Source organism: Homalodisca vitripennis, chromosome 7 (assembly GCF_021130785.1).
Source record: "Homalodisca vitripennis isolate AUS2020 chromosome 7, UT_GWSS_2.1, whole genome shotgun sequence".
Lineage (NCBI taxonomy): Eukaryota > Metazoa > Arthropoda > Insecta > Hemiptera > Cicadellidae > Homalodisca > Homalodisca vitripennis.
In genome coordinates, this window is record NC_060213.1 from 139,522,321 (window position 1) to 139,540,447 (window position 18,127).

The 18,127-nt window shown below is 31.3% G+C and overlaps 1 protein-coding gene across 2 annotated transcripts; it reads right to left on the reverse strand.

The window, feature by feature from the left end:
- Positions 1-1,052: 1,052 nt before the first annotated feature.
- On the reverse strand, positions 1,053-7,504 carry LOC124366423 (juvenile hormone acid O-methyltransferase-like). Of its 2 annotated transcripts, none has more exons than XM_046822967.1 (6): positions 7,361-7,504; positions 6,392-6,585; positions 4,966-5,141; positions 4,018-4,150; positions 2,752-2,899; positions 1,053-1,804 (listed from the first exon to the last, which is right to left on the reverse strand). In XM_046822967.1, exons 2-6 carry the CDS (start codon positions 6,575-6,577, stop codon positions 1,584-1,586), a joined length of 864 nt encoding a protein of 287 aa, XP_046678923.1. In that variant the 5' UTR covers positions 6,578-6,585; positions 7,361-7,504; the 3' UTR covers positions 1,053-1,583. The 2 variants fall into 2 exon arrangements, with proteins under 2 accessions (XP_046678923.1, XP_046678924.1); XM_046822968.1 differs by lacking the exon at positions 7,361-7,504 and adding an exon at positions 5,485-5,690 and having other exon boundaries at positions 6,392-6,531.
- Positions 7,505-18,127: the final 10,623 nt, after the last annotated feature.

Sequence of the window (18,127 nt, forward strand, 5' to 3'; positions counted from 1 at the left end):
AGGAAAGGTTCTTGCTATATTTGAAGAGAATTTGATTAAACATGTGGTTTGTAAAAATATCGGCTGCAGGGAAGTTTTAGGGGAAATTTTAGGGGACAACTACAGATCCCTACAACTTTATTTCATTTAATGGATAAAAAATAGGCTTCCAAAATATATGACTTTTACTTGAAAATTAAAATAAGTATATCCTTGTACTAGTAAGTATGCAGTGCTCAGTTTTAGACAGACTGCACAGGAACTGCATTTCCTTTATCTCTCTCTCTCTCTCTCTCTGAATAAAATAGTACTTTTGGTTTGCACAAGAAACATTCCCTACCTCAGAAATGCATAAAAATACTGTTTTGATATCTCATATATTCAACATTTTTCTCGGAGAGGGTTTCTGGACCTCTCTCCTTGGAGGTATTCCATTATTTCCAAACGTGAAAGGTATAACAGACACTCAAACCAATGATAAAAAATATTGATATGGACTTACTTATTGAATTATTACAGAGATTATATTTATATATAAAGATACTCAAAACATTTCTTTGTAAATTGCCTACATACATAATAAATGATTTTTGTTTGTTTGTTTGTTTCGTTATAAAAATGACAGGTCTTATTATGCTGCCAAAGCTGAAATAAAAAGTTCTAGTAATCAAATATTGATGAATGGCTGTTTCTTTCTCTGGCTGTTGTTTTTGTCACTGTATGTTTTGTGTATTTTATCCATTTTAGACATTCAATTACATTGGTTATCACAACAGTTTGTTCTAAAACAATTTCCTGATTAAATCTTTGTTCTCTAATTAAATTATTTTTATTGATATATTTATATTCCCAATTTTGATGTTTAATTTCTTACATAGGGCCTTCTTTGTACCTCAAGCAGTACAAACAAACAGTTTTTGCTTCCAAAAATTCATAATATAATTAACTTTCCATATACTAGTGTTACAAGACTAACATTTTTATATTGCATATTTTTAACTCTTTTTTACCGTTTTAGGCGTTAACAGTCCAATTCATAAATTAAGAATTTGAGAAGAAAAACTCATAAACAAAACACTTTAGACGTTTATTATAAAATATTTACAAAAATATAACAACCCTATACGTTTAGTAAAAATTTTATAAGTAAATGGTTAAACTTTTAACACAACTTAAAATTATGTTGTACTTAACAGCTATAATAGAATTGAATCTAATTAACTTTTACTTTGTGAAAGTCCAGCTTTCACATACAAGCCTTTCTTTCATTCTCATTATCATTCGTCACATACATACAAAAGTAAGCATACTGAATATCATTACAACTCGGTCTAAATATCAGTCAATCGTTCAGTCAAAAATTTGAAATTCATTCAAACTGCTTTAACATTAAATTAAATCACAGCTTTTTGTTTTTAGCTTTTTGTGTCCAATAGGCTATTTTCTTCACAAATTAAAAAAATAAAATTCCAGCTAATTTTTATTTCTTTTACTTCTGGATTGTTAGATGTTTTAATTTGTGAAATGAACCTATCTGCCTTTCAATACTATTTGGAAACGTTGTAACCGAATTCAGTCGGGAATACTTTTGCTCGTGTATACTATCAGTGGATTGAGGAGCAGCTGTGAGACGTCGGGCCAGAGAAGGACCAGGAGGGTATGGGACGCCGCGCATACGTAACCACAATCGGGTTCTTGATGTGGATCTCCCCGGACTCTGAGATCGGGATACGCTGCTTCACCAGGCTCTCGAAACAGTCGAGATATTGCTCTTTCACCTCTTCCGGCATCCTCTTCACAAATGGATTGAAGGCTTCGAAGGCTCCTGAGGACAAATTACAGTTGTTATAACTGTCTTCGTGTTATTTCAAACTTAAATGTCCACACATTATTTATGGATATATCTTGTTTGTTGTAATACATATGCTTATTATTAATGGACCTATTAAGTTCGTGATAATATCCAATCGTGATTGGGGCAGAACTACGATACATCAAAACTATTCCTGGAAAGTTATTATTTAGACATGAGCATTTCATTATTCTTTTCTTGTTATTATGAATACGTTAAAAATACCACAGAAATTGGAAAAAATAAAAATATAAACAAATTTAAATCAGGTATTTTTATTGCTTGCTTGGTTAATATATCCTGCAAACTGGATGTTGTATGTCAACATTTTTAAAGTGTATTTAAAAAAAATAGTATAGTGGGGTATCATCATGGCTATAGATCATTTTCTTTTTACAAGAAAGTATTTAAAACTATGAACTACATATCTTGATGAAATTCTTCTAAGAAAAAGTTGCACAAATTTAATAAAGTTTGAATATTTCTACTACAAAAACAGATCTTTTATGACCATTATACTATTTTTTAATTAGTTTTATCTAAGAAATGCAAAATTAAAAGAAGTACAAAAACTAAATTTTACAACGATTTATTAGAATCGTTTCTATCTTGATTAAATCTTTTTTTTATAGCAGGCTAGGGTCATTAAGCCACCATTCAATAGGGTCATTAACGCAAGGTAAACAGCAGACATAAAAGTGAAGAGGGGAGCTCACAGGATTTGAATCTGAACATCTCTAATTTACTAGTTTGAATCTTTTAGGCACCTAAAACCAGTTTATTAAACTGCAGGACCTTATAATAAATGTTCTCTGTATAACGTAACCATATTCTTTATATAATTATCTTGAACAGTTACAAATCATTTAAATGAAAATATATTTCTGAAGAATAACACCAATGCATAAAAAAATACTTACTTCTCATGACCTCCAAGTTGGGGTAGGTGACAGGGTTGAGTCGGGACTCGCAGGTGATCACTTCCAGACCTTGAGAAGACAGAATCTTCTTGAAGTCCATGTGTGGTCTTCTGGAGTAGTACAGGGGTGGGATGACACTGTCGATGTCCTGCAATGTGATTTTATTGCTATGAACTATTTGCTTTACCACTCTGGCGAATACTGATGCAAGAGTTTTGAATCTGCCTCATTTTAGGCTCAATTTTTGAGCTAGTACAAATATACTGAAGTCATTTAATTAACCAAGTGTTTGTATACGCATCTAAATTTTTAAAATTTTAATTTCGATTGAACTTAGCTACAGATCAGGTGTAAAGTTCTCCTTCACTGCGGCACAAAGTCATGTACCATCTTTAAAACACAGAGAATAGTAGTTCTAGCACAGTCAATATGTAAAGTAAAATTGTCATAGTTGACATCATTCCTCTTTTAGACTAGTACTCGTTGATTAAAAGAATCCTGATCTCACTTTAAGCCTTACTCTGCCCATCCTCAGAGGCTAATGGCCTGTGCGAGGATTTTATCAAACAGAATAAGGGGAGAGTCGATACAATACAAGGTCGATGGTACTGATAAAAAGTGCAACGGTTACAGACAGGATTTAACCTGCACTATCTCTAACAAAGGTCTGACATCTTAGACTATTCAGCCATCAACCCTCCCCAGTTCTTTTGTAGGCTGAGGTAACTTGCAAACCACAACAAAATTATAAAAAGACACATGCTACACTCATTTATTTTAAAATGGCCTAACACTCAAGATTTAAGTTCAACCAGAAATTAATTTTAAAGACAAATATATATCAACATATATATATATATATATATATATATATATATATATATATATATATATATATATATATATATATATATATAGCCTTCAAATAGTGTTTGGCAATGTAATATATGTAACTGTCTCTTAATTGCGGTTTATAATATGCAGGCTCTTTGAAAACTTTTATCTTTTGCTGCGCCGCCTGGTGGCGAGTTACAACAATGAGCATAGCATATAAACCTTCTCCGAGGAAAAATACATATACATATAAATGTTCATAATGATCGGTCAAATAGTTTCTGAATCTATCAATGTCATATATACAAACATCCTCTTTTATGAATATAGATATTGTGGACTAGGAGTGGCACTCTTTACCACATGTAGTGGCAGTGACTTATTAGTAATATTAATGATATGACTGTCACTAATGAGAAAATGAATATACACCTCGCAGTACTGCTTGAACTGTTCGTAGCCGCTGAGCAGTTTGAGGGCAAGGAACAGCTGGCTGGAGGGTGTCATCACTGATAAGAACTCTCCACCTGGTCTCAGAAGCGTGAACAGATTCTGGGCCAACTGTCTGCCAAACAGAAAATTGTCATTTCACCACACTTCTTAATACATGTGACGTACAATCATTTATTTATATAATGAGTGACTATTTCACAAAACTTTGATCATTGCTATCATTACCCAACCCACAATCTAATATAACCCTTACGCAATAATAGTTCCTTTAGTTCTTTTAAAATTTCTACAGATTACAACGATGTTCTTGTATGCACAACTGCGTAGAATAGGGTTTTTTTTATACTTTTGATGTTACAATTGAATGTATATTAATAATGTGTCATTTTGAAACACAGTTTTCATATGTAAAAATAAATTGTGAGGCCAAAATTGGTAGCAAGTCATGCAAAAGTGATGAAAACTGTAATTGTTTATCTCTACAACACAGTTATTAAGAATAAAAGGAGAAAGAATAAAGAGTTAAATTTTGGCACTACGACGAGAGATAGCTATCCTGAAAAGCAGTGAGAGAAACCGAGCTAGATCGATCATGTTTGAACACAGTAGCTAGTAAACATTATATATTGATAGGTTCGACTACTAAAACAATATTCCCATTAGTTTTCACACTGTGTTAAATCTTCTAATGAAAACTGTAAAAAATATCTTTTTTGATGTTTGGATTATTGTTAACTAAACATAAGGTACTGTGGATTCAATTCAACAGCAACCTAACCTAAAGTTTTTAAAATTTTAATCTGACATCAAATATAATTTTTCCCATGATTTTATAAGCAACATCTTAAAATATAAATGGAAGTAAATAAAATAATAAGAATTGGATTTTATTTTAGCCTACACATTAGTTTATTTTTATTAACTTACTTGTTATCTTGGATCCAGTGGAGGCAATGGCAGGAGAAAATTTTTGAGAAATACTTTTCTGGAAAGTGTTTCTTAATGTCTTTTGTAGCTATGTCCAGTGTTTTAAATCGAATTTTGTCATTTGCAAATTTTTCGTTAGCATACTCGATCATATTTGAGCTCAGATCTACTCCCACCTGAAATCAAAAATGATACCTTTAAAATATAAATTAAAGTTCAGAAAAATAATCAGTTCCTACAAAAACTTTAGTATATCTTAAGGGAACTGTCAGCTCTACATTTAGTAGAAAACATTTTTGTTAAATATTTGTAATTTACAGTGCAAGTAACTTTTCACATAATAATTTTTGAAAGCTACAATAACTGAACATCTACAATACTTAACCATCAAATGATATGCTTATTTGATTATCAAAAACGAGGCATTCGTTCAAAAGTTGATAACACTACCAAATAGGTAAAAATAAATGTCATTTTTGAACTAATTCATACCTTTTGTATTTTTTCATATCTACTTACAATTTTGTTCAACCCCAGGTTCCAAATTTTTGCTGTAGTGTGGAGAGTTCCTGTTGGGGCCCAAAGTGCCTTAGGCAATGACATGCTCATGTTTCCGTCACAACTTGACGGCCCCTCTGGGGCCTGATTCAGGGCTCACCATCCTTTTTACATTTTCTGACCACCATTGTGTGCCTCGGGACACAATTACATCAACAATAATTTTTCTGTAAAATACATTTGTATTATATTACGCTAACATAACATTCACTCTTACGCTATTCAACTAGCAGTAAGAAAAATGGAAAACATTTTATTGCAATGGCAGTGAATTATAGTATAAGTATTTCAAGTTGTTAAAAAGTGTTGATTAGCTTTACTAATCCAGACAATCCAGTTGTGGCCTTCAGTGATGTAACACACAACTACCAATACCTGTGATGACGTTATAACAGTGATTTGTTTTTAACTGTAAAATGATTAACAAACAAGATTATCAAGTTCAAGATTCAGGATAAGATTGTTCATAATACTCCAGTTTATGACTGGGCTTAACTTGTCTTAATCAGGTGTGAAATATCACAACCAGTAAAACATGGAGTTCCACAGGGGTCAATATTTGGATTCTTGCTCTTTATGAATTTTACAAATAGGAATCCTAAGTGGTAAATGGTAAGTGGTGGTGGTGGTATATGATTTGTAACTCATTTTAGTCCCCTCACTGCCATTACAATAATAATAAGCTTCAACAACCATATCTAGATAGATATAGAACCGGAGATTGCTTGCAGGTCTTATAATATCCTTCTAGTGCTGCCTTCTCAATTCGGAACACAGGTGCCAGAACAAAAGTCCTGCTTGTATTCCACTCACTCTCATGTCTAAACAAAATGTTAAGGACATATCAATAAATATTATTCACGCTTACCAAGCTGATGTCTTTTTGCATATACTGAAGGAGCACTTCTGTCGAAACATCACCAGGTCCACAACCGATGTCAAGAACAATCTCGTCTTGGGACCAAGTAAACTGAGGAACAAACTCAGACAATATCATGTTGGCATCCCTTTTCTGAACTTCATTGTTCACAGAATACAATTCTGCGTTATCCATTTTTAGACCTAGACATAAAATGATAATGTTATAACTATTTGTACAGTATGTCGAAATTATTATTTATATGACACAATATTATAGTACAATAATTAAAGAAAATTCATTGACTTTGTACTACGTAATTTAAATAGATGAATTCCTTTTTTTGTATTAACTATAGAAGGATTGTCTAACTATCTCTGACATATATTTCACTTATGTCCGTGTAGATAATATTGATTCTAGTTGGACTGTAAACAGAATTTTGGTATGTCTTAAGTTGAAAATCAAAGAAATAAATGATCCAGCTAAATGTAGTAGCTTAATCCTCAATAAGAAGACAACTTATTTTTATTTTAATTTAATGATTTTTACTAGTATTGCTTACAATTTTAAATTTTATTTGCATTAGAACAAATCTTTTTGGGGATGAAATCATTTCCAATGGTCAAATTAAACTAAAATGTTTTGTATGAATAGTAATAAAATATGCAGCAAGCTCCTGGTTTGTAACTTTAGGTAAACTATTTTTAAGTAACTTTTACTTACGACTGATTATATTTTCCAATCAGCTGGAATTAAAATTCAAACCAAATTTGTGACATTCAATAGAAGCTAGTATTAAATTATGTAACTGGTATTTTTTAAATGATATAATATTTAAATATATAAAATTATAAATTTTGCTTTTAACTCTCTTTTTGCTATATCAGTATTTTCACTTGTCGGGCATACCATTTAAATTTAACATGTGTTTAATATATCTATAAAAGGCAGAATTGGTAAACTGGTATAACTTACCTAAATATATGAAGGATGACGATGTAGGTTCCACAGAGACTACTAACTTACTGAAATGTTGGAGGTGATGCTGTCATTTTAAGTTCAGCTCCAAATATTGCACAATCATGCTATAAGAGTGCTTGCAAAATAGCCCCAAAGATAAGGAATGAAAAGGTCAACAGAGGTCATAAACCACGTCTTTGTTAAGTGATCTTATATAATTATTAAATATTATGTCAGTTCCGACATGACCAATCTGTAATATCACATACAAACAAGTTTTTATTCGATTTTCCAGCAGTTTTCAGTGAAATGTTCAACAATTTTCCTCGTGTGATTGATATGTCGGGGGTTTCCTATGGATACATTTTTACATCCTTTTAGGAGGCGGGGATGGACTAAAAATAATCCCGAAATAGAATTGGGGTGAGTTAAAAATAATCTATAAAAAACCCGTCACATGACACTTTTATTATTTTACTAATTAAAATTAAAATCTTAGATGCACTTCTTTGAACTACATAAAAATATCAACATAGTTCACTAGCGGACCCGGCGCGCTTCGCTGCGCATTTCAATAAGTTTCCCGCGGCTTCGCACGCAATTTCCCGTTGAAAACAGTACACTATATTCACTTATTCATTTTCTATCACATTCTAAACATTGCTGAGATAATTGATAGTCGTTCCTTCGTGAGCTTCTTGGGCGCATTATGAAGGTATGTACCACATTCCTGATACTTCTGTCAAAAAAAAACAACTAAGGTTGATTTTATAACATTCTTTATATTTGTAGCCAACGTAAGATAGTAATTATGATATCTGCATTGCTCTTCTGATCAAGCATGAGCATGGTTTATATTAAATAAATATTGCAGTTAAAGGTGAATTTTTTACGTCAAATTTGAATTGTATTATCTGGATAGTAAAGTCTATGTTTAACAGTGATTGCAGAAACAGTTTAAACAAAATTTGTCGTTTCTCTTAAGCTTACTCTATGCTTTAAAACTATAAGTGTAGTAATTAAATTATATATAAATATATTTTTTGTCGCATTATATATGTTTACAAAGAACAGCTGATTAAAAATTTGAAAAGACTCTTTCACTTAATAACATATGTTTGCTGCAATGCATTTCTTACGGGTATTTCTGTAACCAGTGGGGCGGAATCCTGAATCGGGAAAGGGATAAAAAGTATCTTATAACTTTCTACAGATCAAGACGAACAAATTTAAAAAAAAATTAGGCGAATCCGTCCAGCCGTTTGTGAGTGATGCTGTTACACACGAACAGTTTCATTTTTATATAATAGATTTAAGAGCTGGCTGTAGTGAAACCACCTTGAGCTTTGTCCCATAAAAAAAAAATACTTCAAAAACTTGTCCTTAATTTTGGTCATAGAATTATGAGAGATGCCTCATTTTAAAGATCTCATTAATATGCACCCGACCTATATTTTCTGGTTAAATTTATATTTATTGAATATTCTCATATGACAAAGTACAGAAATTACTGAGATTTGTTTCTTAATAACCAATGAAAATTATAAAAAATACAATGTTCTGACATGTATTAATTATATGTTTAAAATGATAAACCTTCCATAGTTCTACGATTAAATTGATACTTGTTTTGGATGGAAAAGTGTTTTGAGGTTAACATTATCTTAAGGGATTAAAACACAAATGGCTTCCAGCTCTTAAATGAATTATATCGATATGTCTATGTAGTTCAAGGAAGTCTAAAAAGTTAATTTTAATTAGTGAAATAAGAAACGTGTCACGGAACGGGGTTTTTATACGTTATTTTTAGCCCATTCCCATTCCCAGTCCATAAATTATTTTAGTCCATACCTGCCCCCTAAAAGAATGTAATAACTTGAATAAGTTGTGATTTCTGTACACAATTCCACAAATCACACGAGGAAAAATGTTCAACTTTTCTGTAAAAACTGCTGGAAAATCCAATAAAAAATTTTTTATATGTTATGATAGTAATAACTGGACTCAGGTTAAAAATCTACTGGTGATGTTTAATTTTATATAATCATATATCTATTAAGGCACCTGAGATATGTGATAAAGGTGGTAGAAGTGCTCACCTTAAATTGCCATGGTTGATTTGTTTGTTTGTCAGATGAGATTTTACGTACGAGTTGTTATATTAATGTAAGATACCGTTTTCCATTTTCTTGTCTCCACTATTCAAGGACGTAGCCAGCAAGGAGGTCCAAGGAGTACAGACCCCCCCCAAATGTTTTATTGTTTCGATTACTTTTTTAATAAACGAATATTATTATTTAAATAATTCAGTATTACTGACATGTACTGCTGAAAAATCATTCTCAACACAGATACGGGTCAAGAACTTTTTAAGGAACAAAATGGTGCCTTACTTTCTGTCCACTTTGGAAAAATATCAGTTGTCTTGAACCCCCCAAATTTATTCCTGGCAACGTTCTTGCCGTTATTAAAAACAAACTCAGGTTGGTTCTATTTGTTTGTTTAAGGGCTACACTACTGAGATATAATAATATTTATGATCAATTACTAGAAGGTACACCACACCATATGTTTTGTCACAACTCTGTTTTCTTAAAAAAATGAATTCAAATTTACATGCAACATAAACTGTTTATATTTACTAGCAATTACCTGCGGCTTTGCATGTAATTTCATAGGCTTTGTACATGAATGAGAACTTCTGGTTTGATTGAATTATACTTCCATCACCAATGTTAAGTTTGTCTTGTTGCCACGATCGAGAAAATCTGTCAAAAAGCCATAATATTTATGTTAATATTTATGGCCATTGTAATTTACTTCAGTCTTAGTATTTTTTGTTCATTTTAATTTACTTCGGTCTTAGTATTTTTTATTCATTGTAATTTACTTCGGTCTTACTATTTTTTGTTCATAGTAATTTACTTCGGTCTTAGTATTTTTTGTTCATTGTAATTTACTTCGGTCTTAGTACTTTTTTTTTCTATAATTGATTTTGCCTTATTTCCCAAACATGAAAATATATACACATACACAGGTCTGAGAAGCCTAATCCGATCTAAGGACAACTAAGATGGGTTTTGTAAAAGTATTTAAATTTATAATAAATTTTAGATGTAACTTTGTATATCTTATTTTAAACATAATTAGTACGCATCCAAAAGCACAACTAAAAATAAGCATGTAAAACTACAAAAGGTTTAACATGGCTCTTATGTGGAAAATCTCAAGGTCATATTTCTGCAGCCGGCTCTTAAAACTTTATATCACATATCTGGCACAATATACTGTATAAGATATCACGGACGACATGGCTCAACTTTTGTTATCTCCTGATACAATTGGCTTAAATTGTATGTTCAATAACACACTTGTATTTTTATGTTGGATTTTAATCAACCAAAATGTCAAACATTAATGAATTCAATGATAACAAATATGTATATCAAAACTATTTTTTATACAAGATGTATCAATTAGACCACATCTCTTAATAAAAAAACCTTAAAATAGTATTGATGGATAAAATTGCAAGTCATGTTCTCTACGCTCGATTCTGGGAAAGTCAAAGAGGTCATCAGAGTTCACAGATATTGTAATCTAAGCAAGTGAATCAATAGCACATCTACAAAAGGCAGAGGTTATAAATGATAGCTGACCTTTAGGTTAGATCGCAAATTTATTAGTGTAGTATGTGCTAATTCATTTCCAACACGTAAATTTTTGCAGTCTGCTCTTACACACGATTACATCATAAGTTGTCAAATATGAACAAATACTGAGAATTAATCTGTTAACGTAAACATCAAAGACCTCACTGGCTGACATATTTATTTCTGATTCTTTCACCACTACTCCGGAGGGATAAACTTTGACGCATTAACTATGTACATCCTAAATTATAATTTCTTTATTGTATTCATAATTTGTTGTGCAATAATACATGGATTGTTAATAAATAAATTTAAGGAAACAAATCTTACCAGTAATATCACCATGTGAATATTGAGTTCAGCTCCATTTCACAAACATATTAATCTTAGACGAAGCACAAGAAGGGAAAACCAGAGTACTGCATTAACGTTTAATTTAATTATTAACATCCATTTACTAATTAGTAGAAAACAACACTACATTCAAAATTTGCTCCAAAGTGAATGAATCAGTATTCCTTTATTACATCAAAAGCCCATTAATTTTATATTTAAAAAATTAGATAAAAAATTAAATTAAATTATATTGGATTAATTGGGCTGGATCTTAGTTTAATATTAAATAATCATACCTGTCAGTCAAATCCTAATAACTAAAAATTCTTAGCAGGTCAAGTTTTTTTAATTCCCTTCACTTTAAATTGTCACTTAATGTTAATTTCACTTGTATAACTCAATTATAGTGTTTATAAATAACTTGATAGTTCAAATATTACAAATGTGATGTTATTTTTGTGTTGATACGATAAGATTCAATCTTGCCTATTTATTGAAAATTTTAATTTTGATTTTTAAATTTAATTTTAATTTTAATTTCCAAAAAATTGTATTGGAAATGCCAGCTGCAGACCACCATACTGTAACCATAGTCTTCTTTTGGTGGGACCTTTGGGAAGTGTCTCGGATACTCGTCGTGTCCAACCACTGTCTCAAACGTTTCCGTTTATCATACAGGATCCACTTTTCATTAAACCTCACGATTCGATACAAAAAATAGTCGTTTTGATTTTTCAGAGTCAAAAACAGAACTCTAAATGAAATTCAACAAAATTTGCCAAAAATTGCATCAGCAGCAGCTGGCAACAGAAGAAGTCTTTTCCTGGTCCATGACAACACCCACCAAATATTGCACAAATAACCATCCGAAAATTAAACAAGTTGAAAGTCAAAGTTCTGCCTCACCCATACTATTTGTTACCCAGACCTCTTGCCAACCGACTACCACCTTTTCTTCAATAACTTCCTCACCAGTATAACCTTCGCTAAATTGGATAGGACAAAAATGACTTTTGTCGATTTTATCAAACCTTGAGCATCAAATTTGTATGCTGATGGAATCAATCAACTCGTAACGTGTTGCAATAAATATGCTGGTTCTGCTAGCACTTGTTTCGAATTGAATCGAGTCAGTATTACTGATGTTATGCAATTTCTAATTTTACCCTCAGAATTTTTGTACCAACCTAATATAACAAGTTGTATATTCACCGAATTTTGAGAGGTATATAACAAACAGTTTAATGAAAAGCTTAAAACGGCTGAAAAAATCATGCCAGTATAGGAGCAGGCACTGCCAGTTCGAGGGGTAAAAGTAAAGTTTTACTAATTACAGGATATGTCCCACGTATAATAGCTGTAGCGGATATACGTAAACCAACTACACACCCAAATTTATAATCTTTTTTATTGATACTAAATATACTTGACCTCTTCTATCAATACAATGTTAGAGGTAATGGAAAACACATTTTAAATAACAAAATCAATTCCGAGTACATTGATATGGGACTACCTCAGAGTCAGGTAATTGACTGAATTTTTTTAGCTCAATAATGCGTTCACTATCTGGCTCTATTTCACAGGTACCCATATGATCTGAGAAATACATTCAGTTTACCTATACAAATAATTACTATAAACAGGCAATTGTACTACCGTAGATATAGCAGTACTGTACAAACTACTCTAATTATGTACCGATTTATATAAATAAGTTTAAGAAATGTAGAAATTTATGTAATAAAACCGAGCAAATATCTAGGCAACAACATTTTAGTTATATTATTGCTTTAAGGTGCAAACAATTTAGTAGTACAAAAGAACCAACAATTGGGTTCATTAAATAAGTTAGTAAGTTTCTTTATAAACAAAAATGGAGGATGTATTGGTGAATTGGAGATTAGCGAAGATAAACAAACACAAACCTGAACAGGTAATGATTTATTATTAACAATATCATAGATTGAATAATGTATAAAAGTATATAAATATAAACGTAGAATTCATACTACTATTAGTAACTAACATTTTTGCACATTAATTTGTGTGGTTGATGCAACACGAAACGATAATACAAGATACGTTTATACAATAAAACAAATTATAAATTTATAACTTATTTACACTATGATTACAATACATTAGTGAGATTAAATATATACTTAAAGGTAAATTGATATGTGGAGAACACGATCATTGTTGAGATTCAAAACTAAACCTTATATATAAATTTAGTCTTCACAGTAAACGTTGGATGTGCAGTAAAGTTTTGATTACTAACTATTAACTAACAATTTTTTTAAAATATTTTAAACTTAAATACAAGTTCTATTAAGTAAAGAAGAAAACAAAGAATTATCATTATTATTATTGATTGTATTCTACTATTTTTATATTAATCAACATATCTTAGGAGAATGTTTCGTTATTTTACATTTTCCATTTGGTGACTTATTTAGGAGTATTTTCTTAGTCACTTAGATATTTAAGTTTACAATAAATGACATACCTAAAATTATTTATATTTATATAAGAAAAAACTAACTTATGTATGCATCATTGTAATTTATATTGAACTTGGAGTATGCAGTGGCGGAACCAAGGGAGGGGCATGCCCCTTCCCCCCAAGGATTTTTATAAAATCACGATTTTATGAAAAAAAACTTAATCACTCTCTCTAACTTAATTAACTAAATATTTTTGTATTAAAACGCAAAATTACTTGTTACAGTAAAGATGTAACCTAAAACCATGTTGCCCCCTCCCCACAAATCAATAGATTTTCTCTTCAAAGTATGTTCATGTAATCCAGCTGATATAGACTAACATTTATAATCCTTAAGTTAAAAAATACTGATACATGAAAGACTGATTCAAAGATGATAACATTATTTGTAAATGTGTTATTAAGTATTCACATAAGAGTTTTCACACAAAATATTACGATGTTAGGAATGAAGAGTTAAATATAGTGACAAAAATAAGCATAATAAAATGTCAACTCTGATCATTTAATATGTCGTCTATTCATATTTGTTTTTCTAAACATTTAATAATACACAACTTTTTTGTATCTCAATAGATTTATGGTGTATTGATTACATGTAAATACAGAACAAGAGGCCCTAACTTAGCACAAACTGATCTTGAATGTCAATTTTTTAAGTTTAATTTTGGTAATGTGTCATCAGATGATGTTGTTAAAGTGATAAAATCATTAAAAAATAAAAGAACAACTGGGTGGGATGAAATACCTCTGGACGTAATGAAACATGTAATGTTATGGTATAGCTGTTCCTTTATCAATTTTAATTAATCAATCATTCAAAAATTGTAGTTTTCCAAAAAAATTAAAATGGGCTGAATTAAAAACCACTCTATAAAAAAGGGCAAAAACAAAATCCAGATAATTACCGTCCAATTTCAATACTGCCATCATTTTCTAAAGTATTTGAAAAATTAGCACTAAACCAAATTAAAAATTTTTTAGAATCTAATTCAATTTTGACTTGTGATCAATTCGGATTTAGGAGGGATCACAGTACATTAGGGGCCATTAATAAACTTGTAAATGAGGTGTCTTGGGCTTTGGATGGGTCATAGAGAACCATGGGTGTGTTCTGTGATTTGTCCAAGGCTTTTGATTGTGTGAACCATGATATCCTTTTTAAAAAAGCTTAAACTGCACAGTGTTTCGAATAAATCAATTCTGTGGGTTGAATCTTTTTAGTTAATCGATTTCAAAGAACTTTAATTTTTTTAATTGTGTAAAATCTAGATCTCATTGGGAAGAAATTAAAGTCGGTGTTCCTCATGGGTCTATTTTGGGGCCTCTACTTTTTATTCTGGGGCCTCTATTTTTAACGATTTACCTAAAACTGTTTCACGAAAAATTATATTATATGCAGATGACACAACCGCAGTTGTTAAAACCGACTCTCACTTTCAAATGGAAAAAAAATTAAATCAAGCTTTTTATGAATTGGCATACTGGTTTAAGGTTAATGGATTGAAATTAAATAAAGAGAAAACTCAACTACTAAATTTTCGAACGGCATAATTAAAGGAGGGCTATAATAAGGATGTGATTTTCCATGGCCAGCAAATAAAATTAAGTGATAGCGTACAATTTTTAGGTATTGATCTGGATATAAACTTTTCTTTGAAAAAATGTATTGAAAATATTATTAGGAGATTGAACTCGGCATGTTATCAAATGCTAGTGTTGCAAAACTCAATTAATTTGGAAACTAGAATAATAAATAATTTACTACTCTTTCTTTTTTTCAATAATTCAATATGGTATTGAATTTTGGGGATCATCTTCTGACTTCGATAAAGTTTTTAAGATAAAAAAATTATAAGATTAATGACCTTTTCATCATTTAGAACTTCTTGCAAACCTCTGTTTAAAGAATTAAAAATCTTATCACTTCCAAATTTATACATTCTGAAAACCCTACTAACAGAACAATCAAACTTTGAAAGCTTATATTAAAGTTATCACATGATAACTTTGATCATAATTGCAATACAAGATTTAAAGCCAATTTTTAATATCCTATACATTGACTGCGCCTGGTAGAAAAAACTCCAATATATACGGCAAAAAACTGTACAATAAGTTACCTCAAAAATATAAACATTTAGTCAATTCAAAAACATTTAAAAGCAAACTAACAGCTAACACATTTATTTTAACTATTACAGTATTGATGAGTATTTGATGGATCCTGAATTTTAAAATTGTATTTTAACATAGATTACATTAAATTTGTTACGCTGTCTTGACCTCTTATATGTATGTTTATGTGTATATGTATATGTGAATTGTGATGTGCATATGTATGAATGTATATGTGTATGTATCATTATTACATTACCGTATGACAATATTACCTGTTTCTATAGCAATGTTATTTATAAACGTTGATGTAACAATAAAGACTGATTCTGATTCAGAAAATAATTTTCCCCAGGACCTGGTGAAGAACTCTGAAGTTGAAACGTGGTAAAAAATGTATCTAACACATACCTTAACTAAGTTCACTAGCCAGCTTTATACTCTCATTTTGTTCCATTATGGCGGCTGCTCAACTTTAAAAAATTCACACTCAACTATTTATGAACCTATACAAAAATGGTAAGTGTTCAGGAACGCTTATGACATTTCCTAAACATTTTGTTATAAACAATATTTTGTACACCCAACAGTTTTTGATATAGTGAGTGCATATAATATCCATGTAAAATAAATTAATGGTATTTTCATTATTACAAAAGAATTTGGAAAACAAAAATATATGAGAATTTTCAGTGAAATCGTTATTACACAAATTGTTCCTATCTGAACACTATCCCCAGATTTAAACGTCTACTTTATATGATATTTTACAGTGCAATAACTAACAAACAAAATATACCCCCTCCCAACTATTGTCATTGTGTTCTTTTATTTCAGTTAACGTGTGACAGGAAGACAATATTAATCTTCCCCAGTCTATCATTTACTGTGGTGCATGCAGCATGTGTCTGTACTGTAGTGTGTGCAGCATGTGTCTGTACAGTAGTGTGTGCAGCATGTGTACGTACTGTAGTTCATGCAGAATGTGTATGCACTGTAGTGTGTGCAGCATGTGTCTGTACTGTAGTGTGTGCAGCATGTGTCTGTACTGTAGTGTGTGCAGCATGTGTCTGTACAGTAGTGTGTGCAGCATGTGTACGTACTGTAGTTCTTGCAGAATGTGTATGCACTGTAGTGTGTGCAGCATGTGTCTGTACTGTAGTGTGTGCAGCATGTGTCTGTACTGTAGTGTGTGCAGCATGTGTACGTACTGTAGTGTGTGCAGCATGTGTCTGTACTGTAGTGTGTGCAGCATGTGTCTGTACTGTAGTGTGTGCAGCATGTGTCTGTACTGTAGTGTGTGCAGCATGTGTACGTACTGTAGTATGTGCAGCATGTGTCTGTACTGTAGTGTGTGCAGAATGTGTCTGTACTGTAGTGTGTGCAGCATGTGTCTGTACAGTAGTGTGTGCAGCATGTGTCTGTACAGTAGTGTGTGCAGCATGTGTACGTACTGTAGTTCATGCAGAATGTGTATGCACTGTAATACATGCAATATGTGTATGTACTGTAGTGTGTGCAGCATGTGTGTATACTGTAGTGCGTCCAGCATGTGTATGCATTGTAATACATGCACTATGTGTATGCACTGTAATAAATGCAGTATGTGTATGCAATGTAATACATGCACTATGTGTATGCACTGTAATACATGCAGCATGTGTATGTACTGTGTTCTCGTTTGTGCAGTGTTATTGTTTTCTCCTTGTCGACCATCCTGGATATACAAGAGCAAACTTGGTATTGTTTTAATATACAACTTTTTCCGCTGGTACAATTTTTAATAATAATCATAATTTATTCCATCAATAATTTACAAAGTATAATTCACAATAACTTTTTTCGGAATTTACTGACCACTATTACCAGTAGTAGTGTGGCCGTTGATATAATTTAATAATAATATGAAGACACTTAATCTAGAGTCCAGCAACTTAAATAATTATTTAAATTTGAGCCTCCAATTTTTGTGAGCTATGCTTTGATTATTTGTTTATTTTTGTACTTTCTTAATCTTATATCTTAAGATTTTGACACCTAAAGCAGGAGATAGATTCCAATCCTCAAAAAACTGAGTTTTAATTTTTTTAACATATAACGATGATCGAAAGTCTGTAATCCTATTATCCCTTCAAATCACCCACCCTTTCAAATCACCCATCCTTT